General features: G+C 56.0%; 8 protein-coding genes across 8 annotated transcripts; 3 read left to right on the top strand and 5 right to left on the bottom strand.

Moving 5' to 3' along the window:
• Window positions 1-98: 98 nt before the first annotated feature.
• On the bottom strand, window positions 99-1,815 carry UV8b_04955 (uncharacterized protein; the record flags this gene model as incomplete). Its single annotated transcript, XM_043142453.1, has 3 exons — window positions 99-313; window positions 651-1,172; window positions 1,305-1,815. The coding sequence occupies 3 exons, from the start codon at window positions 1,813-1,815 to the stop codon at window positions 99-101; spliced, it is 1,248 nt and encodes a 415-aa protein (XP_042998387.1).
• Window positions 1,816-3,198: 1,383 nt separating this feature from the next.
• Window positions 3,199-4,101, bottom strand: UV8b_04954 (uncharacterized protein; the record flags this gene model as incomplete). The annotated part of the gene is made up of 2 exons (XM_043142452.1): window positions 3,199-3,713; window positions 3,828-4,101. 2 exons carry the CDS (start codon window positions 4,099-4,101, stop codon window positions 3,199-3,201), a joined length of 789 nt encoding a protein of 262 aa, XP_042998386.1.
• Window positions 4,102-5,278: 1,177 nt separating this feature from the next.
• On the top strand, window positions 5,279-6,183 carry UV8b_04953 (uncharacterized protein; the record flags this gene model as incomplete). Its single annotated transcript, XM_043142451.1, has 3 exons — window positions 5,279-5,290; window positions 5,484-5,922; window positions 6,044-6,183. The coding sequence occupies 3 exons, from the start codon at window positions 5,279-5,281 to the stop codon at window positions 6,181-6,183; spliced, it is 591 nt and encodes a 196-aa protein (XP_042998385.1).
• A 383-nt stretch (window positions 6,184-6,566) lies between these two features.
• Window positions 6,567-8,710, bottom strand: UV8b_04952 (uncharacterized protein; the record flags this gene model as incomplete). Its single annotated transcript, XM_043142450.1, has 2 exons — window positions 6,567-8,379; window positions 8,499-8,710. 2 exons carry the CDS (start codon window positions 8,708-8,710, stop codon window positions 6,567-6,569), a joined length of 2,025 nt encoding a protein of 674 aa, XP_042998384.1.
• Window positions 8,711-10,281: 1,571 nt separating this feature from the next.
• UV8b_04951 (uncharacterized protein) lies at window positions 10,282-11,384 on the bottom strand (the record flags this gene model as incomplete). The annotated part of the gene is made up of 5 exons (XM_043142449.1): window positions 10,282-10,483; window positions 10,644-10,893; window positions 11,002-11,159; window positions 11,229-11,237; window positions 11,290-11,384. The coding sequence occupies 5 exons, from the start codon at window positions 11,382-11,384 to the stop codon at window positions 10,282-10,284; spliced, it is 714 nt and encodes a 237-aa protein (XP_042998383.1).
• Window positions 11,385-14,817: 3,433 nt separating this feature from the next.
• On the top strand, window positions 14,818-16,641 carry UV8b_04950 (uncharacterized protein; the record flags this gene model as incomplete). Its single annotated transcript, XM_043142448.1, has 1 exon — window positions 14,818-16,641. The coding sequence occupies one exon, from the start codon at window positions 14,818-14,820 to the stop codon at window positions 16,639-16,641; it is 1,824 nt and encodes a 607-aa protein (XP_042998382.1).
• A 732-nt stretch (window positions 16,642-17,373) lies between these two features.
• Window positions 17,374-20,809, bottom strand: UV8b_04949 (uncharacterized protein; the record flags this gene model as incomplete). Its single annotated transcript, XM_043142447.1, has 4 exons — window positions 17,374-19,384; window positions 19,439-20,544; window positions 20,609-20,642; window positions 20,700-20,809. The coding sequence occupies 4 exons, from the start codon at window positions 20,807-20,809 to the stop codon at window positions 17,374-17,376; spliced, it is 3,261 nt and encodes a 1,086-aa protein (XP_042998381.1).
• A 2,024-nt stretch (window positions 20,810-22,833) lies between these two features.
• Window positions 22,834-25,162, top strand: UV8b_04948 (uncharacterized protein; the record flags this gene model as incomplete). Its single annotated transcript, XM_043142446.1, has 5 exons — window positions 22,834-22,896; window positions 23,285-23,374; window positions 23,636-24,620; window positions 24,741-24,830; window positions 24,972-25,162. 5 exons carry the CDS (start codon window positions 22,834-22,836, stop codon window positions 25,160-25,162), a joined length of 1,419 nt encoding a protein of 472 aa, XP_042998380.1.
• Between the last annotated feature and the right edge of the window lie 29 nt (window positions 25,163-25,191).

Genomic DNA, 25,191 nt, shown 5'->3' with positions numbered 1-25,191 from the left:
TATTCCAACGCCAACCCACCCTTTTCGTCTCTTTTTATGGCCACGGCTGTCAAAATAGGTGCCCCCGTTGAGCAGCAGGAAGTACGCCGTCTGGACATCTACTCCGCCACTGTTTGCGGAAACAGCGAATCCCAAAACACAAACTCCTTGGCCTTCTTACTCCAGCGGCCGAGGTCGTCTTGCCGCGGCACGACGTGGCCTACGCGGCCTCCTCGTATTGATCTAGCCGTAATGGCGACGAGTGCCAGGTTCAAGGCCACAAGCACGAATTTCCAGCCATACGGCAGGTTCACGGCGGCAATATCCGCAGAGTCTAGTTTAATGGCAGCGGGTGAAAGGGGGGGAGAGAGAATACAGTACGAATTAGCTGGCTCATCCCTCTTGGACTCTCAAGACAAGACAAGACAAGACAAGACAAGAAAAAAAAACGCAGACGGTCTCAAAAGAGCATCAAACGAAACGCAAAGAAAGGTACATTCTCGGCTCTTGCAAACTGAAGAAAAAAAAAAAAAAAAAGGAAAAAAAACGACACTGCTCGACAAATCCCTGTCCATTCTCGACGAAATCTGCGGGGGGAATTCCAGAGTCTGGAATTACTTTCTGGTGGATTTTCGTCTTCTTTCTGCTTTTCTTGATGCATTTTTATTCACCTTTGTCCTTCTTGGCGCAGTCCACCTTGTTACAGCACTGGTCCCCATTCTTCCAAATGCAGCTGTTTGCATCATTCTTGATGTCGCACGGCACCTCGGTAAAGTCAAAGGCAACGCACATCTGGGGATCCAGCGAGTAGAAGGTCATGGCGGGAATGTCGGCGGGACAGGCTGGACCGACGCCCTGGGTGAAGCCGCCGAGGCAGTACTTGCCGCACGGCCACTTGCTGATGGAAAACTTGCCGGCGAGGGAGAAGTTGGGGGTTCGGCCGATGTGAGCTCCGTTCTGGGCACCGTTGAGCCACTGGCCCTTGTTGGCGCCGGTGGCGAGATCGCCGTACGTGTCCCGGATGTAGACCTGGGTGGATGGGTTGACGGGGCTTCCGGGGGTGCATTTCTCGTCCGCGCAGATCTGGAACTTGCCGTATCGCTGAATCATGCTGTCAGGGGCGGCGTAATAGACGTTGTCATTGCGGAGCCCGAGCCTGTTTCCGTTTTCGGCCTTGAAGATGTAGCATTTTCCTACAATGGTGAAAAAGAAAAGGGGGGGGGGGGGGGGGGGGGGTTTCTCCGTCAGCTCTGGCTGGGGATCATCATCATCATCATCATCATCATCATCTCGTGCCGCCCCATCATCCATCCCATCGGACTTACCAGTCTCCAAGCCAGAGCAGCAAACCGGAGGCTTGGGCTTGTCTTTGCAGTGGCCATCAGGGCCCTCCTCCTGTCCCGCTGGGCAGACGCACTTTCCGTCGACGAGGACCTTGCCGTTCTTGCAGACCTGCTTGCAGAGGTTGCCGTCCCACTCGAAGCCGGTCGGGCAGCAGTGCCATCCGTGCTCAGGGCTGCCCACCAGGTCGTGGCCGGCCGCGCAGCAGTCAAAGGCCGTTTCGGGGCTGCCGAGAAGCCGCTGGCCCGCGGCGCAGCAGGCAAAGTACTTTTTGTCGTCGGACAGGGTGGGCGACGTGCCGGCGGCAGCACACATCTTGGTGGTTTTGCACTCGAGCCCCGGGTCGCAGTCCGGGTCGTCGTACTCGATGCGGTTGCCGACAATCTTGGCGCCAGGGCCGACCTCGAAGGTGGGGATGTTCTTCTTGTAATTCTTGGCCTCGAAGGGCGAGGCTCGGAAGAGCAGGAAGAGCAGGGAGAGCTGAAGGTTCTTCATGGCGCGACAGGATAAGCGTGACTGGTGGTTTGGGGAACTTTGTTACTTTGCCAGCGGCGGGTGTGGGGGAGATGAGATGGGAGGATGGGAGGATGAGGTTTCCTTGGCGATTGTCTGGCCTTCTCGTAACCCCTTTATATGGGTGTCGGGTCTCTTCCTCTCGACTCCCTTTCTTCTTCTTTGTCGTTGGTAACCCTCGCCGCGTCCGACGATCAATACTGTGATGACGGCTCTTTTTGGCGATGCAGCTCGGGTTTGTCTGCATCTGCCACCGCTCCCACCGGCACCTGATATCCCCTCAGCTCCCAATATTTGAGAGACAGGCGCAAGCATCGTCTACTCCGTACTCGGTAGTAGGTACGGCGAACGTCTGCACGAACTGACTAGCTGCAGCTGCATGTGGCGAGCTATTCTCCGTGCCGCGACCCGCAGCGTACGCAGCGTACAGGCTTCAAGGCGTACACAACGGCGTTGGTCAATCAAGAGCCGCGTCCCCCTGGCATGTCTTGAACGCTGTGGCTGGCTGTCCATGAGGGCTGTCCCCAGAGAGCGCCGAGAGCGTCGTACGGAGAGCAGCCGGCCGCCGACGTCACTTCCGCTGGGGTTCGCCCACGGCGGTAGAAGAGCTGTTTCGCGCGTCATGCACGCACCAAGGTCGGGCAACGTCCAGCCGCGCCCGCCAACTCGGGGAGTACCAGCTGGGCGTGGCCTCCTCTACTCCAAACGGGCTGCCACCAAAGCCCCAGGGGGGGGGGTCTCCCCGTCTGGGCAGCACGAGATTTCTTGCTCTTTTTCTTCCCAGGTCCGCCGGGTCGTCGCCGCGCTGCAACCAAGCAGGTGGGAGTCGCCGCGCTGCAACCAAGCAGGTGGGAGTCGCCGAGGCTGGGTTGCGTCGGTGTGGCTGGCTGCCCCTTCTCTTCTGGGCCGACTGCAGCTTCGGCCAAGTCGGCCAAGGTGACGAGGCCCTCGCTTTGCCCTTTGTGAAACCGCGGGGTGTGTGGGGGTGTCAGGGGACCCCGGATGTGGGTTATGGGAGAAACAAGGGGGTTTTTTTTTGCCCCCAATTATTACCCGTCGATCGAGGAAGGCGTAGTAGAATAGAAGCACGGAGCAACTGAAGTTGAAGAAAGGTTGGTGGCTCTTGTTTATCTGCCGTCAGATGGCGGCAGCACGTTGGACTTTGGACTGGTGACTGGTGACTGGTGACTGGTGACTGGTGACTGGTGACTTGGACTGACGTGACTTGTGCAGTTTTGGATGGCTTGACATTGCCCAGCTTATAGCTGACAGGTTTTGCCGGGACGTCACGCCGTGGTGTGTTGATGGCAGCAGGTCACCAACAGGTGCCCAAGTACCAGGCCAGGCTGCATCGTCGGCCAGCCGTCACCATGACCTCTCTGTCGGCATGTCCAACCCACGCATCTCGTCCATGACCTTCTCGTCCATGGCATTCCCGTCCATGGCATTCTCGTCCACGGCATCCGTTTCGCGCTCCCCAAGCTCCCTCTTGACACACGTCTTGTCCACCCTCGCGCAGCCGCGCGGACACGCAGCAGCGCCGTCAAACTGCCAGGCAAAGTAGCGGTCCGTCTCGCCGTCCAGCACGCCGCCCAGCAGGGCCGTCTGGGGGCGCAAGCCGCGCGCGTAGCTAAACAGCTCCTCAGCAGACAGGGTGATGGACGACCACCCCAGCCGGGCCAGCGTCTTGGTGGAGGTGCCGTAGACCAGCTCCTTGAAGCCGGCCCAGCGGATGGCCGACGCGCACATGGGGCACGGCTCGGCGTTGGTGTACAGCGTCAGGTCCGCCCAGGCCCTCTGCGCCTCGGCGCCCGTCAGCTTGTACGGGCCGCGGGGGTCGGTCAGAAGGGCGCTGCAGTTGTTGATGGCGGCGATTTCACCTGCTGGACGGATTAGCATTTTTCTTTTCTTGGCTTTTTGCCGCGGCGGGTGCACGGGGATGGGGGATGGGGGAGGGGGGGCGCCCGGAGAGGGAGACAAAGTGGTACCCGTACCGTGAAGGGTTGGGTCCCCGGAGGCGATGTCGTTCGCCCCCATGCAAATCAGGTGGCCGAGCCCCGGGGCCGAGTGGTTCACGATGACGGAGCCGAAGGCGTTGAAGGGGCAGGGCGTGTGGCGGACTTGGTCGAGCGCGCGGTTGGCCCTCCGCATCCAGTAGTTCCGCGTCGTGGCGAGGGGGACGGCGTCGTGGGCAGCCGGTCCGGCTTGGCCGAGGGCGAGAGCCGCGGCGGCGGCGGCGGCGGCGGCGGCGAGGCGGGTGGCAAGCATGCTTTTTTAATGGCGTTGACTCGACGGCCGATTTTGGCGTCGTCAACCGGCCGAGATCCACGCAGAAGCGGAAACCTGCGGAAGAAATTTGGGCGCATGGGTGACAAAGCACCCGGCGCCTTGCCAGATGCAGCAGCGATCTGCAGCGCAGCTGAAAGTTGCAGGAGCTCCAGGAACTTTAAAATCATCATGTCCTGCTACATACCGAATCGAATCGCCACGGACCGCTTATATGCCCGGCCAGAGTTGCAGCTGGCCAGGGAGATGCGCTGATTTGGCTTTTTTTCCTTTCCTTTTCCTGCTGGGGATTTTTATTTGCTGATGGGGAAAGCCAAAAAAAAAAAGAAAAAAAAAAGAAAAGAACAGAAAAAAAGACGCCGCACTTGTTTTTGCTCGGCAGGCAGGTCGGGCAGCGGCGGAATAGAACCCTTAACACCTTTCTGACGGTGGCGGTTGCCGGGGGGGAAAAAGCGATGGCAAAAGAAAAGGCAAAAAGCAAAGGCAAAAGGGTTGGATGAAGAAGGGGAAGAAAAGAAAAAAAAAAAAAGAAAAGAAATAAAAAGAAAAAGAAAAAAAAAAAAGGAAAAGAGAAGCAAGCGCCGAGTGGCAAAACATGTCAACGACCAACGATGCCCGTGCCGAAACGACGTCCTTTGGCAGCAGACGCGGGCGGCACTTGCCATTTCCCAAAGACTCGACCTCAACAAAGCCAGGCCGTCTCGTCCCTGCCTCCCTCCCTCTCCCTGCTGGGGGTTGCAAATAAGCAGCTCACGTGAATGACCTAGGCAGAAGTGGCAAAACTTCATATTGGAATCAATCAATCCAATCGGCATCACTTCACCCATGCATGGCACAGGGGCAGGGAGAAGAGGCAAGCAACCAGACGCCTGCTCGCAGCACAGCACAGCACAGCACAGCAGACCTCCGATGATGGGCATGTGGCTGGCTGGACTTTGTATAAGCCCCGTCGACGTGGCTCGCATCATGATGCCTTGCGATCGACCAAACTCTTTTTTTGCCTTTTTGTCGTCGTTTGACTTGACCCGTTGGCAAGGAATCGGCAGACGAGGCTGGGGCTGGCTGCAAGAGGTACCTAGGTACCTAGGTAGGTTAGGTACCTCCTAGGAGGTAGGTACCTTGGGTTACCCAGGCCCCCGTACCTAATATACTCCGTGCAATGTTGCCCACGGTAAGTAATACACCACATGCATTCATTGGATCGCAGCACATAATACCCAATAAAGTCGCACATTATGTGGCGTCACACTTTTGGTGCAACACATTGTACATACCCTATGTTCATTAGGTACCAGATACCTCATCTATACGTTATCGCCGCAGCGCTGTACGCTGCATGCGTCCGCTCGTCATCGACACCGTAGGCATGCATCACCATCATACCCAAAACCATCGCGCAGCGTGCCAAATCATTTTTATTTTTGGACTCCTCAGTCCGCTCTGGTTGTTTCCTGTCTATTCATGAGGCACAGAGCAATCAGACACACAGCCAGACATATCCAGACCTGGGCATTCTCCGAAAACCCCCAGTCGTCATCGTCGTCTCGTGTGCCATTGCCGCCCCCCTTACGCTTGCTTGCTGCTTGCGGCCTGCGGCTTGCGGCTGTCCAAAGGAGCGAGACCCTTCTGATGCGTGCCGAGCCCAACCAAAATCTCCATCCATGTCCTCGGCTTGTCGAGTGCCGCCTCGCCATGCCCTTCGAATGCCGAGTAGAAGCAAAGCCCTGATTGAACAGCCTCTTTTCTCCCTCCCTTCCACATCCATCTTCAACTGCTCTCAATCTTCTTCTAAAGAGACCCCAAGTGAGCAATTCTGACCAGAGAACCGAGAAAATCCACTTTTGTCTATATCTGCACGGCGATAACATGACCCTCTATGGTGAAAGCGAAGAAAAAAAAACAAAATGCCCCTCGGGAGGAGAAGACAGTGCCTCTGTTAGGGCGGTAGAAACATGCAGAATCGTGATGCTCGTGAGAGACCTGACTGTTTCTCTTTTCTTCCAGATCCACTGGAAACCACCACGGTTCCGCCTGTGCCTTCAGTTCCTCCACGTCTCGGTCTAAGGGGTATCAAGAGAAGAGAGCAATCAAATCAAAACAAATGCAATCTATCAGATGCTTCATGAATGCCCCGTGACCGTTGCTGCCATAAAGCCGGCGAACCTAATAGGCACTCGTATGTCTTCTTTCGCAGGTCATGATGTCGCCGTGTCGTCCAAAACAAATAGGAAACAATGCCAAAGATGTAACGAGTTAAAGTTGAAAAAGAAGAAAAAAAGCACGGAAAATTCGAAGTGACAAACACTATCGAATGCAAGAGTGCGCGGGAAATGCAATCAAATCACGCAAGGTAAATGTGAAAAGGTACACATATACCACGGGTAGCCTCTGCGGCTACAGCCCGATGCGAGTAACTCGGGGTTACCCATCGGTCGCCATCTCGTCCTTTACCACCAGGACTGGGCGCCAGGGCCGCCGGGATTTCCGTAGCCGCCGCCGCCACTGTTGCCGCCGTAGCCGCCGCCGTAGCCGCCAGCCTGAGGACCACCGAATCCTCCTCCGTAGCCAGAGTTCTGCTGAGGACCGCCGAAGTTGCTGTTGTTGCCGCCGCCGAAGCCGCCACCACCACCACCGCCGCCGCCGCCGCCAAATTTGCGGAAATCGCGAGTCGCGGAGCCACGACCACTGCCTCCGCCGCGGGATCGACCGCCGCGGCCACCGCCACCAAAGGAAGACTCGCGGGCAATGGCCTCCAAGAAAGGCGGGATCTCCTGGTTGGCTTCCTTGAGAAGCTCCATGAGCTCACGAACGATCCCGCGGTTGCCCCGGTTGAAGAAAGCAGTGGCAATACCAGTGTTTCCGGCACGACCGGTACGACCGATACGGTGAACGTAATCGTCAACGTCGGTGGGCAAGTCATAGTTGATGACATGGGTCACGTTGGGAATATCGAGACCACGAGCGGCAACCGCGGTGGCAACCAGGATGGGGCAGCGACCGTTGCGGAAGTACTCGAGCGCCCGCTCACGCTCACGCTGGGTACGGTCGCCATGAATCGAAGTCGCAGGGAAGTTTTGGTTGATCAAGAAGTCGGAGAGAGAGTCAGCCATACGCTTGGTCTCGACAAAAATGAGGGTCAGACCGCCAGCGTGTGTGTGGAGGATATCGAGAAGAACAGATCGCTTGTCGACATCCTCGACAAACTCAACCTTTTGCGTAATATTCTCCGAAGTAGAGCCGACCCGACCGACGGACAAGAAGACGTAGTCCTTGAGGAAGTCCCTGGCCAGCATCTGAATGTCGCGGGGAAAAGTGGCCGAGAACATGAGGGTTTGACGGTTCGCAACCATGGGCATATCCTCACCCTCGACGATTCGGCGAATTTGGGGTTCGAAACCCATGTCGAGCATGCGATCAGCCTCGTCCAGAACAAGATACTTAATGTTGCAGAGGGAGATGCGGCCGCGCTCGAGCAGATCGACCAGACGACCGGGGGTGGCTACGAGCAAGTCGCAGCCACGCTCAATCTGACGGAGCTGGGAGCTAATGTCGGCACCACCGTAGACGACGCAGGGGCGAACCCAAGAGCGGTAGGCAAACTTGCGAGATTCCTCGTAAATCTGAGACACAAGCTCCCGAGTGGGTGCGAGAATCAGGGATGTGGGGTAGGCTTTGCGCTGACGCCCAAACTGACCAGCAGCGTTGGCTGGGACGGGGGAGGGGCCATTGATGAAGGCCTGCGAGAGAATTGGGAAAAGGAAGCCACCAGTCTTTCCGGAGCCGGTCTGGGCACAAGCCATGAGATCACGGCCGCTGGAGACGATGGGAATGGAGTATTTCTGGACCGGAGTGGGAACCTTGTAGTGAGCGAGCTCAATGTTGCGGCAGAGATGCTCGTCCAGAGGAGGACTGGAGAATTGTGTGACAGGCTCGGGGACGTCTTGTCCTGACGCCTCTACAGGAATATCGTCGTATTTCTCAAAGTTGATGCCGGTGTGTTGCTTAGAAGGGTCGTCAATTGTGCCGAAAAGCTCTCGTTCGATCCGGGGGTTAGCAGGACCAGGAATGTGTTTGCCGTCACGCCACTGCCCATCACCGGAGCCTCGAGAAGTGTAAGAATGGCCACCATCGTGACCACCTCCAGAAGGGCCGCCGCCTCCACGGCTGTTCCAGCCACCGCCGCGACGGTTGTTCGGAAATTGGGAAGCGCCTCCGTCAGGGCCATTGTTCCAGCTCTGGCGTGCGCCGTAGTTGTTGTTACTAAAATACCGAGTGTTAGCTTCCACACACAACATGCACAGCAAAACGAAAACAATAATAATAATAATAACAATAATAATCAGGAGGCACGAAAAGAGCACAAGATTCGATTCACTCACCCAGCCCAAGAACCGTTATTCAGCCCATTAGTGGCACCATTGGGGGGGCCATTGGGGGGGCCATTGGGAGCCGCTCCGTTAGGGGCGGGAGCGTTGATTGGGGGACCAGACTGGCGGTTGCGCATGTGAGGCGGGATATAAGAGCGCGGTCCAGCACCACCTTGATGTCCATCAGCAAGACTCAGGCCACCCATGTTAAGTTCATCAGCCATATTGGATGGATTCGGAGGTGTTTTTTCGATTCGTCAAGAGGGAGGGAGAAAAAAAAAAAAAAAAAAAAAAAAAAAGAGGTGTCGGTAACGGTGAGAATGAACTCTGAATCAAAGAAGGACGCGAAAGCACCGTCGTGTAGTGTAGAAATCACCCTCGCAATAAGAACGAGAGAGTGAATTCAATATGATATCTGCCGCTGGCGTAGAAAACGAAAGGGACAGGCAATAGTTAGAGAGAAAAGAGAGGGAGAAAGGAAGCGTGCTCCTGACTTGTTCTTCCTCAAGGCTTATCAGCAACCGAGGCCGATACTTGCACGATCCCTCGAAGACAAAACTTCCGAGGAATGACCAAGGAAAATATGAAAAGGTCTCTAAATCTCACCCAGATGAAAGAGGATGGAGGGAGGAGGGTTGATGGGGGGTTTTTTTTTTTTTTTTGGTTGTAGAGGGTTGAGTTGCGGGAGGGGGGAAAGGGAGGGCGAGTAAGTGTGTCGGAGGCGAGAAAGAAGAAGGCAGGGAAGAAAAATCACCTGTCTTTTGGCTAGCAGCAGCTGGGCTAGTGCCCAATCGAGGCGATCAAAAATTTTTCCCCTTTTACCCTGTTACCCGCGCAGGTGGATAGGGGTGCCGCACTGGTGAACGCAACATGCTGATGAAAGTGGATCCTAGAGTGGCCGGCCAGCCAACCAGGAGTCCTCCCTGAATTGTGGCGACTATGGTTAGCTTCGATGAAAGGTGCAAGTTGCAACCTCGCAGTCACGCGTGTGGGCCGATAAGTCGTGCCCAAGTACAAGCGAGCTTACCTTTCCGCGGGGGGCCCCGCATAGTGTAGCCCTGAACGATACTTCTGAGTTACCTGAAGGCGCATTGCACCGCTCCGTCGTCTTCCCCGAAAGTCGACTTTCCTTCTTCAACCCGTGATGGCGCAACGTCATCATCTCGGGCTTTCCTGGCACGATTGCAACGCGGACAATAATCGGAAAGGAAAACTGCGGTATTACCGCTCTTGCCGCCTTGTTGCCTTGTTCGCCCTGTCACCTTGGGTGCTGCGCAGCCTCCGCTGCAGTTGATATCTGAGGCTGCAGCTGGATTACCAGACGGTTTCAGTTGACGCTGACCGCCCGTTTGTCGCCCAGAACGATGCGAAGCAACTGTCACAGGGTAGGGTGTCTGCACGTTGGCGTGGGTGTCAACTGGCATTGACGTTTCAGCTACCTGACTTGTCTGGGTGCTTGACTGTTGATCTCTGGGCATCATCATGTCCTCCGCACAAACCACGTCCATGGCGGGGGAAAAAAAAATATTCAAGGGAACAAAGGGAATAAATGCACTTATGATTCGGATCCGTGTGGAAACTGAACGGTCATGCCAGTTGCTTGTGTAGTTTTCCAATGTCCGACTTTTTGCTCCCGTTGAAAAACTTCTGCTCGGAAGCATCACGGACAGGGCTAAAGACAGAGCACGGTGTGATATGTTTGAAAGGGAAGACACAGTCACAATGGCTGGCCTCCAGGAACCGCATTCATGGTATCGATACAGGCAGGTCTCATCATCCGAATCCAAGTCACTGTCTAAGCACTCTTCACAATCTTGTCGTCGTCAAACTCTATATCGACGATTCCGTCCGCCTTGATGGCCTTTACCACCATGCCCTTGAAATCGATCGGTAGCCGCCGCTTCAACTCGTCGGTGCACAACGTCAGCAGCTTTATGCCTTGCCCGAGAGTGATGTCGGGGTGATGGTGCTTGTCCAGGATAGACAAGCAGTAGTATCTAAACAACGGAGCCAACGTTATTAATTAAGCACCACTTTTCGTCGTTGGCGAGATTGAACCCATCAGTCAGAAGCGCTTGCGCTGCGCAGCGCCCAGCCCAGCTCTGAGAGACGCCAGCAAACGCGTCAAAACCATTCAAAATCATTCATGCAACGTACTGTGCGTAGCCATGGGCAGCGTAGGGAACCTCGGCCAGAGAAGCCAAGTAATCCAGCCAGTACAGGTGCGGCTTCCCGGTGATGGGGTCCAGTCCTCCCATCAAAAGGTTGACATTGTACGGGTGGCGCGATCGCAAGCTGGAGGCAAGTTCTCCGCGAACAAAGTGAGCCAGGCCCGACGGCGATAGCTCCGTCTCGTTTCGCATCGAGTAGAGCTGCGCGTTTCTTTGAATGTACTCGGCGAATTGCACTGCAAGACAGGCTCAGCTTTCGGCTCAGCGTCGAGCATGCTTACCAGCACCATGCCATGGGGGCAAAAGGCCTTGTTCGAGGGGGGGGCTGTTGATTTCTACCGCACCTGTATCACCCGCCTCTCCGGAGAAAGCCATCAGAGTGTGCTTGTTCAGCGCTCTCGTCTTGTCGTCAGAAGCCTTGAGGATGGTAGCACCACGCATTGCTGCCTTGGAGGCGGCAATGATGGTGAAATCCTTGCCCGTAATTCCCAAAAGAACCTCCCTGCAAGCAAGACGTCAGCGGGCCCGACTTGTGCGTGTGGGAAGGGAAGTAGGAGGACGATATACATACATGGTGACGCTTTACGCTCCCGTAGCTGTCACAGTGTGTTGTTCTGCTTTCGAAGGGACACGGGGATATGATCAAGTTGGAGGACCAGGCGTAGGGTGTAGCTGCTTCGACGCTATTACGAGCTCCCAGGCCTTGGTTGTCTTGAGAGGTCCCCATCGACCACGACCCGCTCAAGGCCGTAGGCTGTAGCGGCGCGCGTCAACAAGGAACAGTGTACATACGTCCGTCGGGAGGAGCAGCCCCGTTGAATTTGTGCCGGCATCCACCGCCCGCCATCGGAAGCACTATTTCGCCGACTAGGGGACATTGCTGGGATATTGCCGGGACATTGCCGGGACATTGCCGGGACATTGACCTGGCGGGGCATATTGATATTGCCAGCTGCCATGCCATACATAAATATGACGCTTTCCAATGGAGAAGATGGTGGACGCAGAAGAAAGAGCGCAAGCCGCACGAAGTTGCGCGGCTGTTAACGCCAGCATCGACCTTCAAGACGACTAGCGGCGTCGATGAGAGAGCATATACAAGTGGTGATGACAACACAACCTCACGCAACCATGTCGACCCTGCTCGTGGCCAGCCATGGCAGCGGCAGTGGCAGCAAGTGAGCTTCTGGCAGCAAGCATTGAGCCATAGTGGTTGGGACCTGGAAAGCTATAAGAATAATGAAGCCTAGCAGAGCCGCACCCAGCGTCTGGCCATGTCGCCTTTCTAGTTGTACATGGTTGGTTCATCAGTAGTAGAGCGAGGTCATACTTTGGCGCCGGAGGGTGCTTTGGACGATCCAGCCTCCGGAGCCCAGACTCCGGAGCCCAGACTCCGGAGCCAAGACTCGGAAACCCCATATTCTGTTTCTATCCGGCACAAGGCTTAGTCTGGACCAGCTTGCCTCGGTGCTGCTAGGATGAAGGCTACGTTGCAACTTCTCCCGCGCCATAAAGGGAAAAAAAAAAAAAAAAAAAACACAGTTATAAAAAGGCCCCTAGGCTCCCGGTCCAAGCAGTCAAGAAAACACCAGTCAAGCTACAACAACCCTCGACTCGCACCTGAAAGAAGAAGAAGAAAAAAAAAAAAAAAAAAAAAAAAAACACCCCCCAGAAGACGCACCAGGTAAGCGGACAAGCGCGACCGCTAAATAGACGCTGCTTCCTGACATAGACGCGGACCATCTTTTCTCCCTCCTAGTAGCTCTATCTTGCGACCTTGCGACGAAACACACACACACACACACACAAAACAAAAGAAGTAGTAGTCAACATGCAGTATACTATCATCGTAGTGCTGGCCTCGCTAGTCACGCTGGTCACTGCTAGCCAGCCTTTGCGCCGCGGCCGCAGCTGCGCGCAATTAACCATGCGCTGTAATACGGACAACAACTGCTGCAATTTCGATAAAGGTCTTAATATCAGGTGCATACAACAGCAATGCGTACAGAGCCGGGCTACGTGCGTACCTTTCGCGGGTCCATGCCGCCCTTGGGAGGGCACTGCCCAGGGGCCGTGCTGCGATTCTGGCAGAAACTACTGCGATCCGGAGGTAAACATATGCGTGCGTAGAAGTCCGCAAAGAACGAATTCGGGGCGGCCAACGTGGTGGAATCGGTGGAGACCTACTGCGTTCGGGTAGCGGAACCGATGACCTGGCCTTTGACTTCCCGAAGAAGAAGAAGAAGAAAGTATAGGATATAATATTGATACCTGTGCTCTGTAGCAGGCTCAGCAAGGTATGGCAAGAGATGTCAGTTGTAGGATATGGTTATGAGCGAGTAGGATACGCTGTTTACTAGTGCTTTCTTTACGTAGTTGCTCTGTCTAATAAGGTAGTACTCTACTTCACAACGTTACTGCCCTTATGTACACGATGCTCTATTTAATTCTCTCCCGGATTCTTCGTTTTACTATCCTTGTTTGATGCTCTATTTAAGCGGCTTTGTTGCCGGCCTGATATGCATAGTCATGCAGCGCAGCAGCCCCATATATCGCTTTTTGACATTTATAACTACAGTATATTGATGCATGTGCTCTTCCTGGCCCGGACAGATATAGCCATCATGTTACATACCTTTCTAGCACTTGCTGTGCTGCTGCATCTCACAGAGTGCAAGCTGCACGAAGCTGACGCGGCTGTTAATACCAGCATCAGCGACCATCAATACCACCGGCGTCGATGCCAGGAATAGTAATAGTCGATGCCGGGAATAGTAATAGTTGGCCTTATTTAGCATGGAAGCAACCATGTCGGTCCTGCCATCGTGGTGGGGAAAAGCTGCAAGAAGCCTAGCAGAGCCGCACCTACTAGTAGTGTCTAGCCACATTACGTTTTTTAGCGTAAAATGTTTCGCTAGTATTACGATATTCTCTGACGCTGGGTGTTTTGGACGGGTCCAGATTCCGGAGCCCAGGCTCGGGAACCCCCGTATTTCTGTTTCCGTCCGGCACCGAGCTGTCGGTGCCACTAGGATGAGGCGGATGAGGCTACGTTGCAACTTGCATGGCCGGCAAGGCGTCTCTGAGTATTGGCACCAGGATACATATTCATCCCTCTACGGCGTCCATGCAACCCCGAGGAAGAGATATACCATGGGCATTGCTGCAGTAACGACTTTTGCCATGGTGGGCAACGCAAATACGTACTCAGACCCGGGCAGCCGCAGCCGAGTAGGCTTTCTCGGTCGAGAAACAAACTCCCCCCACCACGGGGCCTGGCCTTGCTCCCGGAAGAAGAAGAAGAAGAAGCAGAAGAAAAAGAGATAGAATAGTAGGAATAGGCTACTGAGGTACATATTGCAGGAGATACTGTAGGACATGATTTATTTAGGTCTGGTGGTAGGATACGCTGTTTACAAGGGCTTTGTCTAGTGCTCTATTCAGTGTTCTATTTAGTGCTCTATCCAGTACCCTATTGAACGCGCTACTTGACGCTCTGTTCGATTCTCCCCTCTGGTTCTCTTTGCGCCGTTCCATATGCTGTTCAATGCTCTGCTTAAGCGGCTTGATGGTCTTTACTACTGTACACTGTTTAACTAGCTGTTTGCTAGCCTGCCCTCCAAGCCATGCAGCAGCCTCATACACTGCCAACTATTATTTACCAAGGCATGGACGGACATTGACGCTCTTCCTAGCCTCTAGATAGTCATCGTCATCATCTTAGCTTTGTAGCAATTGTTGTGCTGCCTTTCACAGAGAAGCTGCGCGGCTGCTGGTGAAAACCCTCACGTGACAGTGTCAGCCTATCAAGAGGTAGGTAGGTACCTTGTAGCTGGTGATAAGTCAGCCAACCATAGGTACCTAGGCAGCCGCCATGTGGCCCGCGAACAAGTGGGCCTCCAGCCTCCCCCCCCCCCCACACACAACCCCCAATCATCCGCCGAACTTTTTTTTTTTTTTTTTTTTTTTTTTTTGTGGTGATTTCGGTCTTCCTCGTCCCTTCCCTTAGAGAGCGGACGGCTCGTTCAACGACGGCTGGTAACTGCAGATCTCTCTCCTACTATTCACCAGACTTGGATGCATGCGGGGCCGAAAAAAAAGAAGAAAAAAGAAGAGAAAGAAAAAAACAGCCACGGAAGCAGGTCGCCAGAGATCCGAACATGTCGTCCTTCTTCACCATCCCCGGCTCTCAGAAGAAGCGGAAGCGGGCTGCTGGTCCGGAACCGCCCAAGAAGAAAATCGCCGGCTCCAAAGCAAGCTTTGGCAAGCCTCCCGCCCGAGCCGGTGCCGCCAGCACCAAGAGACAACGCGCGGAGCGGGACGAGTCCATCTCCGGCAGCGACTCGGACGACCATGACTCCGACCCGGACGGCGCGGCCTCGGACGCACGCGGCGGCGACGACGACGACGACGACGAAGACGACGAGGGCTCGGGCGACGAGAGCTCGGACGACGACCAGCACGAGACTGCGGCCGAGAAGAGGCTTCGTCTGGCCGAGCGCTACCTCGACAACGTCAAGGAGCACGTCGACGAGGCCGGGTTCGACGCGGCCGACATCGACCGCGACCTCATCGCCGAACGGCTGCAGGAAGACGTGGCCGAGGCAAAGGGCCGAGTCTACCGCCAGCTGGCGGCCCAGCTGGCGCTGAGCAGGGCCTCGCAGACGTTCTTCCGCACAAACACAAGCTCCGTCACCTCGGTCGCCGCGTGCGCTCCGTACTTTTACACCGCGACCAAGGACCTCGCCCTGCACAAGTGGAAGGTGCAGGAGCTCCCTCGGCACCAGTTCCCGCGGACCACGCGTCGGAAACCCGCGAGGCCGGATGCCCCGCCGCGCAAGCGGCCGCAGCTGCAGGCCTGGGTCAGGGGAAGCCGGAGCAAGGGCAAGGACGGCAACTACAAGCGGCACACGGGCCAGATCCTGACGGTCGCGGCGTCGCCCGACGGCAGGTTCGTCGTCACGGGGGGCGAGGACAGGAAGCTGATTGTGTACGACGCGGCCACGCTGCAGCCCATCAAGGTGCTCACGCACCACCGAGACGCCGTCACGGCGCTCGCCTTCCGCCGCGGCACGAACCAGCTGTACTCGGCCTCGAGGGACCGGACGGTCAAGGTGTGGAGCCTGGATGAGCTCACGTACGTCGAGACCCTGTTTGGCCACCAGGACCACGTCGTCGACATCGGCGCTCTTGCCCAGGAGCGCTGCGTCAGCGTGGGCGCCCGTGACCGAACGGCCCGCCTGTGGAAGGTCGTCGAGGAATCCCAGCTCGTCTTCCGTGGCGGCGGCTCCGACAGGAAAAACGCGCCCGCGGGTGTCGACCCCCGCTCTCTCCTGCACGAGGGCAGCATGGACCGCGTCGCCATGATCGACGACGACCTCTTCGTCACCGGCAGCGACAACGGCGCCATCTCCCTGTGGAGCGTCGCCAAGAAGAAGCCCGTCTACGTCCACCCCGTAGCCCACGGCTTGGACCCAGCCCTGGACCCCCTGTCCGCCTCGGCCGAGGTCAACCCAGACTCGGAGAGAGTCGTCCCGGCCCCGACGCCCCGCTGGATCACCGCCCTCAGGACGATACCCTACTCGGACACGATCCTCAGCGGCAGCTGGGACGGACACGTCCGCGTCTGGAAGCTCAGCGAGGACAAGAAGAAGCTCGAGCCGCTAGGAGTCCTCGGCGACTTTGCCGACGACTACGACAACGACTCGGTCGAGGGCGGCGCCAACAACGCTCACGGCACACCTGCCTCGCGTCGCCCCCTGCCAGGCATCGTCAACGACATTGCCGTGTTTGAGCGCGGGGACAGGGGTCAAGACGGCCTGTGTGTCGTCGCCGCGATCGCGCAGGAGCACCGCTTTGGGAGATGGAAGGTCTGCAAAGGCGGCGTCCGCAACGGCGGCGTTGTCTTTGAGGTGCCCAGGATGTCGCAGCTGGTCAATGGCACGAACGAGCCATCGCAGTCAGGGGAAGAGAGTGCCTCATAGCACGAGGAGTACATACCACAAAGGCAAAAACAACCAACTTTCATGGCCACGGCGCACGGGTACCTGCAATTATTTATTTCATTCGACCAAGAATAACAAAAAAAATAAAAAAAAAATAAAAAGCAATAGAGATAGTTACTGTTGACGCTCATGTCTTCTTTTCCTGTACGCTCTTTCACTTGTGCTCACCTGGGCGCGACTGTCGGCGTTGGGAGAATTCTTTTGTTTGTTTCATGGCGATGTAGCGACTACTGACTGAATAGCCCGTTTAAGTGGGAACCTGTATAATGTATTCTTGTGATTGATTTACTTTCTGAGATGCAAATACTCGTGCTTGCTATGCAGGTCTACAGCGCTTCTTGGGGTTTTCGTAACATCGATTCCACCCCCAGGTATACAAACGGGCCAGTCCAGATGCGATATCGACTCCCTTGATATGTAGTCAACAGCCTCGAACCGAAACTCATCTTGTGGACGAGGACCGATCCCCCTAATGGTCTATTACGTCAGAAAAAAAGATTAAAAAAAATAAAATAAGATAAAAATAAAAACCGGCAAAGCACTCGCACAAACTCCGCTCCTCACGCTATGCAGTGACAATCTTCAAAAAGGCGCGTCTGCTTGCAAAACTTTGGCCAATTTGCTCAGCAAAACGCATGCAGATTGTCTTGACCGTCGGGGCCCAATCACTACCGGGTTGCTGAGCCTACATCTCGCTCGACCACTCACTCCTCACGTCAGGTCCACGGATCGCTCGATGCCATCATACCGCGCCTGCGTCTTTCTAGGCTGCGGGCTCTGACTTGATCGCAGCACTTGAACCATGGTGGACGACTGTTCAAGCCGCTGAGGCCCGTGTCTGGTCACTTTCTGGGGTGGGATGGCCATTACCTCTTCCACATCGGCAGCCTTGTCCACAGTCAGATTCTTCTTCATCGGTCTGGATATACTCCTTGTCACCTCCACCTCATGCTCAGAAGGTGAGCTGGGCAACGTTTCTACGAGATCGTCGCTGCGGGCGTCGTGCTTCGCATTGGCTCCCCTGGGTAAAGCGCCATCGTCGTCCAGCGGCTGGAAAGGCTCGCTAGGCAGCTGGCTAGTTGGTGCTGAATGGTCAGAGTGGGAAACATCCCTGCACGGGCTGGTGCTAGATCCTGAGCCGTCCTTTGACGTCCTGCTGGGTTTGGGTGGTGGTGTTGTGGGTGTTGTCGTCGCCCGTTGCTGTGCATTCGGCTTGTCGCCGTGTTTGTCGAGAAGCTCCTTCTCACCGGTGTCGGCCAGCTGTGAGATTGGCGCGGGCTTCCCTGTGACCGAATCTCTTGCAGGAATCGGTGATGTTTCTGGCTTGGTTGGTGTCTTGTCTGCTCCCCTTTTCGCGGATGCCTGTCGTTTCTCCGCAGCTTCCTTGTCCAAGCGGCTTTGTTGCTCTTGTTGCAACTTGAACAACAGTTCGCGAACCTCGTTCCGCAACCAAGGCGGGCGGATGTCCCAACCCGACGGCTCTCTTTGCAATAGTTTGCGGACGGTGCCAGCTGGATCCTTCAAAAACTCTTCCATGTAGCCCAGAACATATACCCCGCAATCGCAATAATTATCCTGCTCGGGGATTTTCTTGGCCATCATGCCACTGGGAGGGGCCGCCAGTGTGACACCCTTCTTGTCGGATGCCTCGGCAATAAGATAGTCTTTCAAAGCCTTGCATGTAGGTCCGTGAGGTTTCCCCAGGGAGTCCAAAGTCACGATTTTGGGTGTCCTCGGATCAATGGACCGCGTAGATGGCCTCGGGGTCATCGCGGGACCTGTCCGTGGCTTCTCGTTTGAAGCTGGGGATGAATGTCCCAAAGACTTTGAGGTACTCGGGGAGGTTGCCGTATTTTCCGCGTCACCCTGCTGATGCATCGACTCGTCATCTCCGATGGTAACATCAGACATTTCTCGCTCAATGGCTGCGATTCTCACTGGCGACACTGCGTCTTCTACCTCGTCATGGCCTGGCACCCCGTTTACGGCATTGGGCGCGTTACAGATAATGGCCAAATACCAGTGCGCATGCTCGTTGACAGGAACCACAATATAATCGTACGAGAATAAATCAATCTTGGCAGTCCAGCTCTTGACGCCATCGTAGTTGATCTTTCCTTTGGTCGACCTCAGCTTCTCGAAAAAGAACGTGTTGAAAAAGTAGACCTTGTTGAGAAGCTCTGGCTTTTCGAGCTCGAGCTTGAACTGCAGATACCGTATGTAGAAGCTGATTATATTATCGTTGAGAAACTCGCCTTCGTCAAGCCGCATAATATCGTCATCGTCCACAGTAGCTCTGCTTTTGCCAGTTGCCGGAAAGACCAATGATTTGTGCCACCGAGATCTCCAGCCTGGATTTTGCCTGGTCCAGCCATCTGGGGTTGGTTCACGCAGGACATAAACAGGAGAAGACCTTCGTGTGCGGCGGGTAATCGGAGTCTTTGCGCTGCCAGTATCCTCCCTTGTACCGCCGTGATTTGGCGGTGCTACTTCAGCAGCAGTCTCGAAAGAATTTCTCATCTTGTCTACAAGCTTAGGCCGTTGAGGTGGTGCTGCTTTTCGATCATCTTGGTCTGCTTCCGGGGGAGTTTCTTTCCGACCTTCCGTATGAACCTGCCTGGTATTCGGCGAGTTTGAACGAGAGGAGAGCTTTATTCGGTTTGCCCCCATGTAGCTGACTGCTTCCGTAAGCGCCTTTGTCCATCTGACACCGAGATCATCGCTAGATGACGCAGATTAGTTGACGTTTGCGAGTAAGAACCCTTGCAAAACTTACTCGAAAAGTTCCTTGGTCTTGTCAGATGGAAAGGCGCAAACTAGGCTCGAGACATCCTTGTGGTCCAACAATTCAAGCCACAGTTGACTTCCATAGTTGCTGCCCCGTGGTCTGCTCAAGAGAACGTATAGGCTCCGACTGCCGGCGTGTTGAACCGAGGTCACGTTGTTTACATCGATCCTCATCCAATCCAGTGAACTGTCGTCTTTGGACGTGCTTTGTGGGAGCAGAGATCCAGAGCCTGTACTGGCTTGTTGGAGAAAAAGCTCTTCATGACGCTCGTCATTCACGCTACGGAAATGTTTCCCAGACACCGCTTTCTTGATATTGATACGCGGGATATCGCCGTACGCCTTGTTCCGAGCGGGCTGCGGTTTTAAAAACTGGGTGGGCTGAATGTCGCCTCGGGATGAACGCTGTCTTGGGGAAGCCAAGATGATGGAGGTTGCGCCTTGCCCCCCCGGACCTCCATCTTTGCTTAGTTCATCTTCCGACTCTATTGACTCTATGGGTTGCGAAGCTCTGGGTCGCTTGACAAACGGACCCGGTGAGCTTGCAAAGTGGGCTGGTCTCGGTCGTTTGGAGCCCGAGGAGAATATATCGGAACGAATCTTTGCCGGTGGAGGATCCTGCTCATGCGCCAGTGCATCTGGACTTTCCAGCGTGACCGAAATTCGACACTGCCCCACAGTCTCAACGTCGATAACTTCAGCTTTTCGTGCAGGGTTGGGGAGCTGCTGCGCGCGGGAAGGTAGGCGACTCTTTCTCACGCGCTTTTTCCTGGAACCCAATCCGGGCTGGGTATTGCGGTACATGTCGATGCCCATGCACACGGACTTTGGCTTTCCGGCACTGGAGTTGCTTCTCAAGTCGAACAGATCCTCCTGCGAGTCGTTTCGCAGGGAGATGGGTATCTCGGTCGCTTCATTTCGGTCAGTAGGCCAGTAGCAGCTATACACGGAGTCTCTCGGAGAAGTTTCGCTCGGCTTGTGCCGCTTTGCTGGAGGACTCTGGGTGAATGAGTAGGAATCACTAGATACTACGTCGGGGCGCGGGGGGTGGGTGAGCGTGTTTAAGCCGCCTGGTGTAGCACCGTTCATCTGCCTCTGTCAGGAGTCAGCATCAGCATCTGAACCTGATGTACCAACACCGGTCGCCGCCAAGTCTCACCAGCCGCTGCGTAGACATTTCGTTATCATTGCTCCTAAAACAAAAAAAGTTAGCAGCGACAGCATGCGGCACCAGAGTCCAAGAGACATACCCATAGTCGGGAAACGAGTTTGCCTCTGAAAAGTACCTTGCTAGCGGACTTTTTGGGGCCCAGTAATCAGCATAGGCTCGGGACAGTATCGCATGGCACAGAGGGAGCATGGTACACACTCCCATGAGGACCTGGGTCGTCTTTTATTTCCTGTAGAGAATGCAGCACCTGCCTCCTTGCCGCTCCCAGGACAACCCCGCTTCGATTCGGTGGAGATTTTGTTCGTCGTGATGGCGGACTGGTGACGGTGGGCTTGGGCGTAACGGGGGGGGGGGGGGGGGGGGGGGGGGGGGGGGGGGGGGGGGGGGGGGGGGGGGGGTGGTAAAAAAAATGGCGAGCTTCGGTGGGTGCTGGCAGGTTACCAGAGTAGACAGTAGACCAGTATGAGGACAGGGAGGGAGTTGAAGAGGCTGAGGAAGCTCGCAGGACTGTAGGAGACCCCACAGAGGCGTGCTGGATCGAAAATTTCCGTCTTGGAAACGCGAGGTTTCTGTGAGGGTTGTGAGGGTTGTGAGGGTTGTGCGGGTTGTGAGGGTTGGCAGCGGGTGGTCCGACGACGAAGTTGTCTGTCAATCAACTGGTCCGGTCTGGTCGACTTTGAAAATGGCACGCCTTGGGCTGCTGCTGCTGGTGTCGGCCGGGCCATTCGCGGCGCTTGACGGCAAGTTTCAGCGGGTCCGGGAGCCACCTGGGCGCAGCCGCCGAGCAGTGGAACAGAGTTGCACAGGGCAGGAGGCAACCACTTACTTGCCTGCCACATGCATCAATGCCAACAACCTTCCTGGGTACCTAGGTACCTAGGTACCTTAGGGTAGGGTGCATGGGTGATGGACATCATGGCACCATATGTCAGGAAGAGGCTATTACTACTGCCCGAAAAGCGAGAAGACGCGGTGGTGGTGGTGGTGGTGGTGGTGTTCACCAAGCCTTCACTAAGCCGCGACCGAAAACGAGGGGAAGCCTGGCAACCGATGATTCGAGTTCGGAAAGGCTTCACGTCACTGCGACAATATGTCACCAGCCAGAATCAGGGTCAGACACGTGGTGAGAAGCCTCGCCTCGTATGGGATGCAAGCAAGCAACCTCCCTTCCCTTGCCTCGTTCGTTGGCGCGGGACCCACGGGAAAACCTGGCAAATACCAGACAACTTGCGCAGTTTCGGCCCTGATTGTCGGCTCTGATTTCCGGCTGTGCATCATGATGCAGACGGCATACGGCAGACGCCAGACGGCAGATGTCTGATACGACTTTTTGCATGACAACCAACCCCAGCCCTCCCTGTCACCAGACCACCACCAGTTGACCACCACCCACCAGTTGACAACCACCAGTTGGCGCTAATCAAGTCGCACACTTTTGTGCCTGGCTTCGTCCCACCACTTCTGGTCCATTCAATCTCACCCACGCTGATGTCCCCTTGCAAGCTATTACTTGAACGCACGCACCACGCGAGGAAAACGACAAATGGAAAAATCGGCTGGTGGAATGCCATGCCATGCCATGCCGCGTTCAACAAGGTCGTCCAGTCTGTCTGGTACCAGTTGTTGACCCCAAATCCGAGGCAGGCCCAGCCAGGCCGTAGCCCGTAGCCCGTAACCCCCCCAGGGCCCAGGCAGGCCATGTTTGGGTGGGTGGGCCCGCTGGACACATGGCCTCAATGATCAATTGAACCCGACCATTGACCCCAGCCCCCACCAGAGTCCCAGTCCCAGACTGGACATATTGACCAGACCGAACAACCAGCACTTGCGCCCAGTGAGGTCCGGTCCCCTGGAAGCTCCTCCTGCATGCAGGCACGCCAGGCACGCCAGGCCGGCTCATTTTAGGATAAAACAAACTCCATGTCCTGTGCAGTCCTCTGCATGACATTGATTCCCGCCAGGCCTGGACTTGGCGACACCAGACTTGACTTGTTTCAGCCCAGCCTTTGGGGTGGGTGAACTTGACCAGACCAGACCAGACCAGACCAGACTACACTGCACTACACTACTCTACTTCAAAGTTGTTATCCATCCTCCCTTTTCCTCAGCCCCTTTCCAACCCCCCCCCCCCCCCCCTTCCCCCCCCCAATCTCATCCGTCCTCTCTTCCCTTCCAGATTCGTTCGACTCGCACCCGCCTTGTCGACCCCAAGCATGGCTGTTCAGACGGGCATTGAGGCCGCTTTGGCCAAGATTATGGAGGTTGTGCAGAAGCAGGTACGTGCTCTTCTTCTTCTTCTTCTTCTTCCACGGGGAAAGCGGGGAGGCGCGGCGGCGAGGGGAGGAGAAGAGAAGAGTGGCCAAAGGCTGGTGCTTTTTTCGTCTTTGCGCCTCGCCGCGTACATGACGCGACGACAACGTCTAGCTGTTCTTGTTCTTGTTCTGTTCTGCCCCTTTTCTCGGCGGAGAGCAGAACAAAACATGCAACGTGCAAAGAGCCAGGCAATCGACTCGACCATGTGGCCGCGCCGTGATGCCCCCCAAACACTGCAGCATGCGCACGCAATTCGATCGACCCGACCCTTACGATCCGTGTCCTGGACTTGACCCCAAGGCACACGTCGGCTGCGTTGCATCTTTTGCTGACTTTTGCCCCATCGTGCAGAATGAGGAAATGTCAGAGCTGCGCCAGGAGTGCTCGCAGTTGCGACAGTCCAACACGGAGATTTCGCAACTTCTCAGAGAGACCATCTTGGTAAGTGTCACGTCACGTCACGTCACGTCACGGCAGGCAGTGTACGGCGGCGCGGCATCGCACACGGGCTCACGGGCTCACGGGCTCACGGGCTCACGGGCTCACGGGCACACCTCTGAATGGCCACATCGTCCCCCGAACCGTGTTTCGCGCTCTCGTCTGCGTCAAGGCTGCACCTGCACCTGCACCTGCACCTGCACCTGCACCATGCATGGCAAGAATCACCGGCTCACATAATTCTGCTTTTCCAAAAATAAAAAGGATCGCCGGGACAGCTCCGGTCTGGGCCTCTTCACCCCGGGCGCCGACAGCGCCCTTCGATCCTTCAGCCCTCACCCCATGCCCAAGCTGTCGCCCGCCATGCGATACATTCCTCCTCCCTCGCCGAGCCCGCAGCTCACCGTCCCCGCCATGGACCGCGAGATCCCCGGCTTCTACGTCATCATCCCGGCCGGCGGTGCTGGAACACGTCTCTGGCCCCTGTCCCGCGAAAACCACCCCAAGTTCCTGCTGGACATTGATCTTTCCGGACGCAGCTTGCTCCAGTCCACATGGAACCGTCTCGTGCCGCTCGCCGGCTGCTCCCGCATGACTGTCGTCGCCGGACCAAGCCACTCCGAGTCCATCCAGAAGCAACTGCCCCAGCTCGAGGCGTCCAACCTGTTCACCGAGCCGGGGCCCAAGGACTCCATGGCCGCCATTGGCCTGGCCGCGGCCATCCTCCAGCACAGAGACGGGGATGCCGTCATCGGGTCGTTTGCCGCCGATCACATGATTGCCGGCGAGGATGCCTTCCTCAACTCCGTCACCGAAGCCGTCAAGGTCGCCAAGGAAGGGTTCCTCGTCACCATCGGCATCGCCCCGTCTCACCCTGCCACCGGCTTCGGCTACGTCAAGCTCGGAGACAAGTTGGACGTGCCAAACGCGCCTTCGGCTCGCCTGGTCAGCTCCTTCAAGGAGAAGCCCGACGCGTACACGGCCGCCAAGTACGTCTCGTCCGGCATCTACCGCTGGAACGCCGGCATGTTTGTGACCAAGGCCTCCACCCTGATGAGCCTGGTCAAGGAGTACGAACCCGAGCTGCACGCCAACTTGACGCGAATCGCGGAAGCTTGGGAGGACAAGGCGCAGCGGGACGCTCTCCTGACCGAGGTGTGGCCGACCCTGGAGAAGGTGGCCATTGACAATGCCATTGCGGAGCCTGCTGCCGCTGAGGGCAGGGTTGCCGTGATTCCCGCTACTTTTGGTGAGCTTGACAATCCGACCCTGGGGGGGGGGGGGGGGGGGGGTTTCCTTTTGGAGGGAGGGTTGGGTTTTGGTGAGCTGGGGTAAACGAGTCTGCTGATATTCTGACATTGTGTCCTAGGTTGGGATGACGTTGGTGATTTCTCCTCGCTTGCCGAGATGCTTCCTGCAGAGGCCAACTCGCCCAAAATCCTGGGCGACCGCAATCTCGGTATGTACCCCGGGACTGAACGTTGCAACCCCTGCCTCTCATCCCCTGCCTCTCATGTCCTTTTTTTTTTTTTATTTTTTATTTTTATTTTTTTATATCTTTTTTTCTTGCACAAAAACGAAACTCATCTCTTGTTTGCAGTCGTTGCCCAGCAAGCACCTGGTGGTATCGTCGTCCCCGGATCCGGCCGCCTCGTTGCCTGTCTCGGTGTGGACGACCTCGTCATCGTCGATGTTCCTGATGCCCTCATGGTCACTACTCGTGCCCGTGCCCAGGAAGTCAAGTCTCTTGTTGCTAGCTGCCGCAAGGCCGGCTTCAAGAATCTCATGTGAGAAATGGGCCGCTTGAAAGGAAAGGAACT

Source organism: Ustilaginoidea virens, chromosome 4 (assembly GCF_000687475.1).
Source record: "Ustilaginoidea virens chromosome 4, complete sequence".
Classification (NCBI taxonomy): domain Eukaryota; kingdom Fungi; phylum Ascomycota; class Sordariomycetes; order Hypocreales; family Clavicipitaceae; genus Ustilaginoidea; species Ustilaginoidea virens.
The sequence above is the reverse complement of the archived record's forward strand: the minus strand, read 5'-3'. Positions and strand labels throughout refer to the sequence as shown.